General features: G+C 43.2%; 1 protein-coding gene across 1 annotated transcript in view; it reads left to right on the forward strand.

Annotated features, from left to right (window-relative positions):
• The window catches only part of LOC307028276 (electromotor neuron-associated protein 1-like), a 13,180-nt gene extending 6,501 nt beyond the window's left edge, over positions 1 to 6,679 (forward strand). Inside the window, exons 4-6 of the mRNA XM_079663155.1 lie at positions 740 to 880; positions 3,914 to 4,501; positions 5,216 to 6,679. Of these exons, the coding sequence (XP_079519281.1) occupies positions 740 to 880; positions 3,914 to 4,501; positions 5,216 to 6,664 (2,178 nt within the window). The 3' untranslated portion in view covers positions 6,665 to 6,679. The remainder of the gene's footprint in view (positions 1 to 739; positions 881 to 3,913; positions 4,502 to 5,215) is intronic.
• Positions 6,680 to 7,863: the final 1,184 nt, after the last annotated feature.

The following is a 7,863-nucleotide window of genomic DNA, read 5'->3' on the forward strand; positions in this document are numbered from 1 at the left end:
TTTATTTGGAGCTTCGGCCGGAGAATTCACAAGACATGTCACGGGCCACGGTCTGACCACACGGTTGAGACGCCACAATCAATTCTGAAGAGCTCTACCCCAGACCCATGTGTTTAGCTAGTTCAGAGAGAATAATCAACCTTGTGCAGAACAAGATAGAATCATAACACCTCTATCAGCTGACGCCAACAGGCAGGAACAGGGAGACAGAACACTGAGAGCACAGCAGCCAAGGTTACAGGTGTCTGTGCTCAGTGAGGTCAGTATAAACTGGGTCAAAGTTATGGGCCTTGGAAAATATCTCCCCAACAGTAATCATATTATTGCAATTTGGACATTTCCAATATATTTGTAGGCCCCCAAAACTCAGGTTTAGACAAAAACTACTTGTCTAGAATAAATTATGAAGGAGTTAGGGTATTTTAAGGAATTTGGGCCATCTTTGACGCCATCTGGAAAAGTACTTTTAGGGACACATAATACTACACAAAACTGTAAAGAAACCTCTTGTTGCAGTTTTTTTGGGGTCAAACCTTGTGTGTGTGTGTGTGTGTGTGTGTGTGTGTGTGTGGGTGTGTGTGTGTGTGTGTGTGTGTGTGTGTGTGTGTGTGTGTGTGTGTGTGTGTGTGTGTGTGTGTGTGTGTGTGTGTGTGTGTGTGTGTGTGTGTGTGTGTGTGTGTGTGTGTGTGTGTGTGTGTGTGTGTGTGTGTGTGTGTGTGTGTGTGTGCCCGCCCCTCAGGTCCGGAGGCTGGTTCTGGACCCGTCCCGTCACAAGCTGCTGGTTCTGGCGGGTCAGTGTGAGGAGGCGTCCGGAGACATCGTGCTGCAGAAAGGACGCTTCTCCTTCAGAGACTTCCTGCACATCTTCACAGAGGAAGAGGTGAGATCATCGATATGACCAGGATTCTTAATTGAATGGTTCTGAACACTTTTAAAAATTGAGTAGAAGTACTCAGAGCTTGTATTTGAGTAGAAGTACTCAGGTCTTGTTCTTGAGTAAAGTAGAAGTACTCAGATCTTGTACTTGAGTAAAAGTAGAAGTACTCAGATCTTGTACTTGAGTAAAAGTAGAAGTACTCAGATCTTGTACTTGAGTAAAAGTAGAAGTACTCAGGTCTTGTACTTGAGTAAAAGTAGAAGAACTCAGGTCTTGTACTTGAGTAAAAGTAGAAGTACTCAGGTCTTGTATTTGAGTAAAAGTAGAAGAACTCAGGTCTTGTATTTGAGTAGAAGTACTCAGATCTTGTACTTGAGTAAAAGTAGAAGTACTCAGATCTTGTACTTGAGTAAAAGTAGAAGTACTCAGGTCTTGTACTTGAGTAAAAGTAGAAGTACTCAGGTCTTGTACTTGAGTAAAAGTAGAAGTACTCAGGTCTTGTATTTGAGTAGAAGTACTCAGATCTTGTACTTGAGTAAAAGTAGAAGTACTCAGGTCTTGTACTTGAGTAAAAGTAGAAGTACTCAGGTCTTGTATTTGAGTAGAAGTACTCAGATCTTGTACTTGAGTAAAAGTAGAAGAACTCAGGTCTTGTATTTGAGTAGAAGTACTCAGATCTTGTACTTGAGTAAAAGTAGAAGTACTCAGATCTTGTACTTGAGTAAAAGTAGAAGTACTCAGGTCTTGTACTTGAGTAAAAGTAGAAGTACTCAGGTCTTGTATTTGAGTAAAAGTAGAAGAACTCAGGTCTTGTATTTGAGTAGAAGTACTCAGATCTTGTACTTGAGTAAAAGTAGAAGTACTCAGGTCTTGTATTTGAGTAAAAGTAGAAGTACTCAGGTCTTGTATTTGAGTAGAAGTACTCAGATCTTGTACTTGAGTAAAAGTAGAAGTACTCAGGTCTTGTATTTGAGTAAAAGTAGAAGTACTCAGGTCTTGTACTTGAGTAAAAGTAGAAGTACTCAGATCTTGTACTTGAGTAAAAGTAGAAGAACTCAGGTCTTGTATTTGAGTAGAAGTACTCAGATCTTGTACTTGAGTAAAAGTAGAAGTACTCAGGTCTTGTACTTGAGTAAAAGTAGAAGTACTCAGGTCTTGTACTTGAGTAAAAGTAGAAGTACTCAGGTCTTGTACTTGAGTAAAAGTAGAAGTACTCAGATCTTGTACTTGAGTAAAAGTAGAAGTACTCAGATCTTGTACTTGAGTAAAAGTAGAAGAACTCAGGTCTTGTATTTGAGTAAAAGTAGAAGTACTCAGGTCTTGTACTTGAGTAAAAGTAGAAGTACTCAGGTCTTGTACTTGAGTAAAAGTAGAAGAACTCAGGTCTTGTATTTGAGTAAAAGTAGAAGTACTCAGATCTTGTACTTGAGTAAAAGTAGAAGTACTCAGGTCTTGTACTTGAGTAAAAGTAGAAGTACTCAGGTCTTGTACTTGAGTAAAAGTAGAAGAACTCAGGTCTTGTATTTGAGTAAAAGTAGAAGTACTCAGATCTTGTACTTGAGTAAAAGTAGAAGTACTCAGGTCTTGTACTTGAGTAAAAGTAGAAGAACTCAGGTCTTGTATTTGAGTAGAAGTACTCAGATCTTGTACTTGAGTAAAAGTAGAAGTACTCAGATCTTGTACTTGAGTAAAAGTAGAAGTACTCAGGTCTTGTACTTGAGTAAAAGTAGAAGTACTCAGGTCTTGTATTTGAGTAAAAGTAGAAGAACTCAGGTCTTGTATTTGAGTAGAAGTACTCAGATCTTGTACTTGAGTAAAAGTAGAAGTACTCAGATCTTGTACTTGAGTAAAAGTAGAAGTACTCAGGTCTTGTACTTGAGTAAAAGTAGAAGTACTCAGGTCTTGTATTTGAGTAAAAGTAGAAGAACTCAGGTCTTGTATTTGAGTAGAAGTACTCAGATCTTGTACTTGAGTAAAAGTAGAAGTACTCAGGTCTTGTATTTGAGTAAAAGTAGAAGTACTCAGGTCTTGTATTTGAGTAGAAGTACTCAGATCTTGTACTTGAGTAAAAGTAGAAGTACTCAGGTCTTGTATTTGAGTAAAAGTAGAAGTACTCAGGTCTTGTACTTGAGTAAAAGTAGAAGTACTCAGATCTTGTACTTGAGTAAAAGTAGAAGAACTCAGGTCTTGTATTTGAGTAGAAGTACTCAGATCTTGTACTTGAGTAAAAGTAGAAGTACTCAGGTCTTGTACTTGAGTAAAAGTAGAAGTACTCAGGTCTTGTACTTGAGTAAAAGTAGAAGTACTCAGGTCTTGTACTTGAGTAAAAGTAGAAGTACTCAGATCTTGTACTTGAGTAAAAGTAGAAGTACTCAGATCTTGTACTTGAGTAAAAGTAGAAGAACTCAGGTCTTGTATTTGAGTAAAAGTAGAAGTACTCAGGTCTTGTACTTGAGTAAAAGTAGAAGTACTCAGGTCTTGTACTTGAGTAAAAGTAGAAGAACTCAGGTCTTGTATTTGAGTAAAAGTAGAAGTACTCAGATCTTGTACTTGAGTAAAAGTAGAAGTACTCAGGTCTTGTACTTGAGTAAAAGTAGAAGTACTCAGGTCTTGTACTTGAGTAAAAGTAGAAGAACTCAGGTCTTGTATTTGAGTAAAAGTAGAAGTACTCAGATCTTGTACTTGAGTAAAAGTAGAAGTACTCAGATCTTGTACTTGAGTAAAAGTAGAAGAACTCAGGTCTTGTATTTGAGTAAAAGTAGAAGTACTCAGGTCTTGTACTTGAGTAAAAGTAGAAGTACTCAGGTCTTGTACTTGAGTAAAAGTAGAAGAACTCAGATCTTGTATTTGAGTAAAAGTAGAAGAACTCAGATCTTGTACTTGGAGTAGTAGTACAAAGTAAATGTAAATACTAAAGTTAAGTACAAGTATCTCACAGTTGTCCTGAAGTTCAGTACTTGAGTAAATATCCCGTGTCCCTCCTCTTTGTTTCTAGTCCCCTGTGCCGTGACTCTCTATCTGCTCTCTGTTCCTCAGGTGGTGAAGGTGTTGGGTTCTGCAGACCCCGCTCTGAAGGCCCATCTGACCCTCAGCTGCCCGGACCTGGGTCTCTGGTCCCGCCCGGCTCTGGACCCCCTGCAGGACCTCCTGACGGTGCAGGTGAACCCCCCGCCGGTGCTCCCACAGATGGAGGGTCTGCAGGAGTTTCTGGAGTACTTGTCCGAATCTCTGGAGCCCGAATCGCCCTTTGAGCTCCTGGAGCCTCCGAGCACCGTTGGTTTCCTGAAGCTTTCGAGGCCCTGCTGCTACGTTTTCCCCGGCGGACGAGGAGGATCCGCGTTCTTCGCCGTGAACGGGTTTAACGTGCTGGTGAACGGCGGCTCTGACACCCGGTCCTGCTTCTGGAAACTCGTTCGGCACCTGGATCGGATCGACTCGGTGCTGCTGACCCACGTCGGAGTGGACAACCTGCCCGGCGTGATCAGTTTGTTGCAGAGGAAGGTGGCCGAGCAGGAGGAGGAAGGAGCTGGATCCCAGACTGAAGAGGACTGGATGAAGAACCTCATCTCCCCAGAGATAGGGGTCGTCTTCCTGAACGCCCCCGACAGACTGAAGGCTTTACAGGTGGGAAGTAGCGGAGTACAAATACTTCATTTCTGTACTTAAGTACATGTTTCTGGTATGAGTACTTTACTCCATGACTTATTTTTCTGACGACTTTTTACTTTGACTTCTTACATGTTGAACTCAAATACCTGTACTTTCTACTTCTCACATGTTGAACTCAAATACCTGTACTTTCTACTTCTCTCATTTTCCAAACAGGCTGGTTCCTTTAGTCTGAATGTGTGTTTGGTGGCGTGATCTTTATTATTTAGAGTCATTGCGTGCCTATTGATTTGAACACGATCCGTGTATCCATCATTTCCTGGTCTTCTCTAAAGAAGAGGGACCAATGAAAACGTTGTCATGTTGCCGTTGTTCAGCATGGAAACATTCATTAGCTAACAATGACAGTATTGTTCTATTAATATAAAGGGAGGTCAGGTACTCTTTAAAACAGCTGCTAGTTATGGGTACTTTTTACTGAAGTACATTTCAAAGCCTCTTTACTTTGACTTGAGTAAAGAAGTTTAGTCAGTACTTCTCCTTTCACCAGAGTATTTTAAACACGAGTATCTGTACTTCTACTTGAGTAAAGGATGTATGTACTTCTACTTGAGTAAAGGATGTATGTACTTCTACTTGAGTAAAGGATGTATGTACTTCTACTTGAGTAAAGGATGTGTGTACTTCTACTTGAGTAAAGGATGTGTGTACTTTTGCCATCTTTGACAGGTGGACCCGGCGGAGATGAAGAGCTGCGATCAGGCGACGCTCGCTCTGCAGCTTTTAGAAAGACTCTCAATCAAACCGGAGCCTCTGAGCCGGTCTAACGGACCCAGCATCGTGCCGCTGATCCTGTTCCAGAAGATGGGGGTGGGCCGTCTGGAGCTGTACCCTCTGAACCCCATGAGTAAAACCCTGGAAGTCCTGATGCAGAACTGGCCGAACGGCGGGTCGAATGCACCGTCTGAAGAACTTCCGATAAGTTGCCTCGCCTCAATCTGCGCTCTGTTGGTCTGGCACCCATCGAGTCCTCAGGAGAAGATCATCAGGGTCCTTTTCCCGGGCTGCACCCCGCAGAACAGGATCCTGGAGGGACTCGATAAACTCAAACATCTGGAATTCCTCAAACATCCCGTTGTGTGTTTGAAGGACCTAGAAAGTCTGAAAAGGGAGAAACCACCAAAGCGAGCGGAGAGTCAGGAGAGTCTGAAGTCCCAGACCAGGGAGGTCCGACCCAGCAGTGCCTTACAGAAAGACAAGAGAGTGGATCTCAAGAAACAGGACGTGAAGACGAAGCCGAAGACAGCAGGTGAAACCGGACCGAAAGACAGGAAGGATGGGGAGGAGAAGCCAAAAGTAAAGGAGGTAGACGCTAAAGCAAAACCTCAGAAACCTGCAGAAAAGCTGGTTCCAAAGAAAGAGGGGTCAAAGGAAGACAAGAAGGACGTGAAGAAGAAGGACGAGAAGGTCTCTGTGAAGAAAGAAGAGAACGCAGAGAAGAAGAAAGAAGCCATGAAGAAGGAAACGATAAGTATTAAACCAAAGAAAGATCACAAGCCGGAACCAAAAAAAGACGGTAAGAAGGATGTGAAGACGGAGGAGAGGAAACCAGCAAAACCAGCTTCTAAAGACGTGAAGAAAGCACCATCGTCCACAGGAAGTATCGACGTGAAGAAAGCACCATCGTCCACAGGAAGTCTCAACGTGAAGAAAGCACCGGGCAAGTTTGGGTCTCTCAAGAAAGACGGGACCCTCCCAAAGAAAGACTCGACGAATAAAGGGACGAAAGGTAAACCAGGCTCAAAGGAACCAGAAGTCCAGAAGGAGGCGGATCGCTCGAAGGTCTCAACGCCCGAGGACATGACGGCCGAGTTCGAGAATCTTCGGCTGGAAAACGACAACGGGAACAACTCGCAGGTCAACGGGAACTCTGTGGAGAGTCCGGAGAAGTTTCGCTGCTCAGAACCTGCAGGACCTGTAGGATCCGATCTGACCCTCGAGGAGTTGAACCAGGACCCTCGAGGATGTGTTCTGGAGAACTCTGCGTCCTCTCAGGATAAACCGTCCAGCCTCCTGACGCTCAGTCCTTTCAGAGACTCGTCCACCACCATCACCTCCATGCCGGCAGAACTGGGATCCCCTCAATCCACAGAGGTGAGGCGGGTTTATTTCTGTTAGAAAAATATCACTCGACACCGGTTTGAGAATCAATAATCAGGTGCTCATTTATTCTTACAAGAAGGAGCAGAGTTAAAGGTCCCCTGTTACACTGTTTCTCATCAGTACATTATAGGTCTCAGATATATCCAGAGCCTGTCTCTGATTGGCTGTTTCAGCCCTGCTGATTCTCTGTCTGTTACTTTAGATGAAAATAAGGAGCCCCTCCCCACGCCCCTCTGAGAGACATTTGGTTACAAAGAACTCAATGGGGCTCTAGGAGGAGATTCAGGTGATAGGGGGGGGGGGGGTTACCTTGGTTGCTGATTGGCTAATGGTTACACAAGACAACACATCGTTATGACATCATAAAGTGGCCAAAATCTGATCAGCTCGTTTTCAGACAGGTTTTTATAGAAATGGATCAAAAAGAGAGAGAATCTTTGTTCCTGAAACTTTCAGAGTCTCTTTCCACAGAGGGGACACATGTTGATGTAGAAGAGACATGAAGAAGAGGGGACACATGTTGATGTAGAAGAGACATGAAGAAGAGGGGACACATGTTGATGTAGAAGAGACATGAGGAAGAGAGGACACATGTTGATGTAGAAGAGACATGGAGAAGAGGGGACACATGTTGATGTAGAAGAGACATGAAGAAGAGGGGACACATGTTGATATAGAAGAGACATGAAGAAGAGGGGACACATGTTGATGTAGAAGAGACATGAAGAAGAGGGGACACATGTTGATGTAGAAGAGACATGAAGAAGAGGGGACACATGTTGATGTAGAAGAGACATGAAGAAGAGGGGACACATGTTGATGTAGAAGAGACATGGAGAAGAGGGGACACATGTTGATGTAGAAGAGACATGAAGAAGAGGGGACACATGTTGATGTAGAAGAGACATGAAGAGGAGGGGACACATGTTGATGTAGAAGAGACATGAAGAAGAGGGGACACATGTTGATGTAGAAGAGACATGAAGAGGAGGGGACACATGTTGATGTAGAAGAAACATGGAGAAGAGGGGACACATGTTGATGTAGAAGAGACATGGAGAAGAGGGGACACATGTTGATGTAGAAGAAACATGGAGAAGAGGGGACACATGTTCGATGAGAAGAGACATGGAGAAGAGGGGACACATGTTGATGTAGAAGAGACATGAAGAAGAGGGGACACATGTTGATGTAGAAGAGACATGGAGAAGAGA

The sequence above is a fragment of the Notothenia rossii genome, assembly GCF_949606895.1.
Source record: "Notothenia rossii genome assembly, chromosome: 1".
Classification (NCBI taxonomy): domain Eukaryota; kingdom Metazoa; phylum Chordata; class Actinopteri; order Perciformes; family Nototheniidae; genus Notothenia; species Notothenia rossii.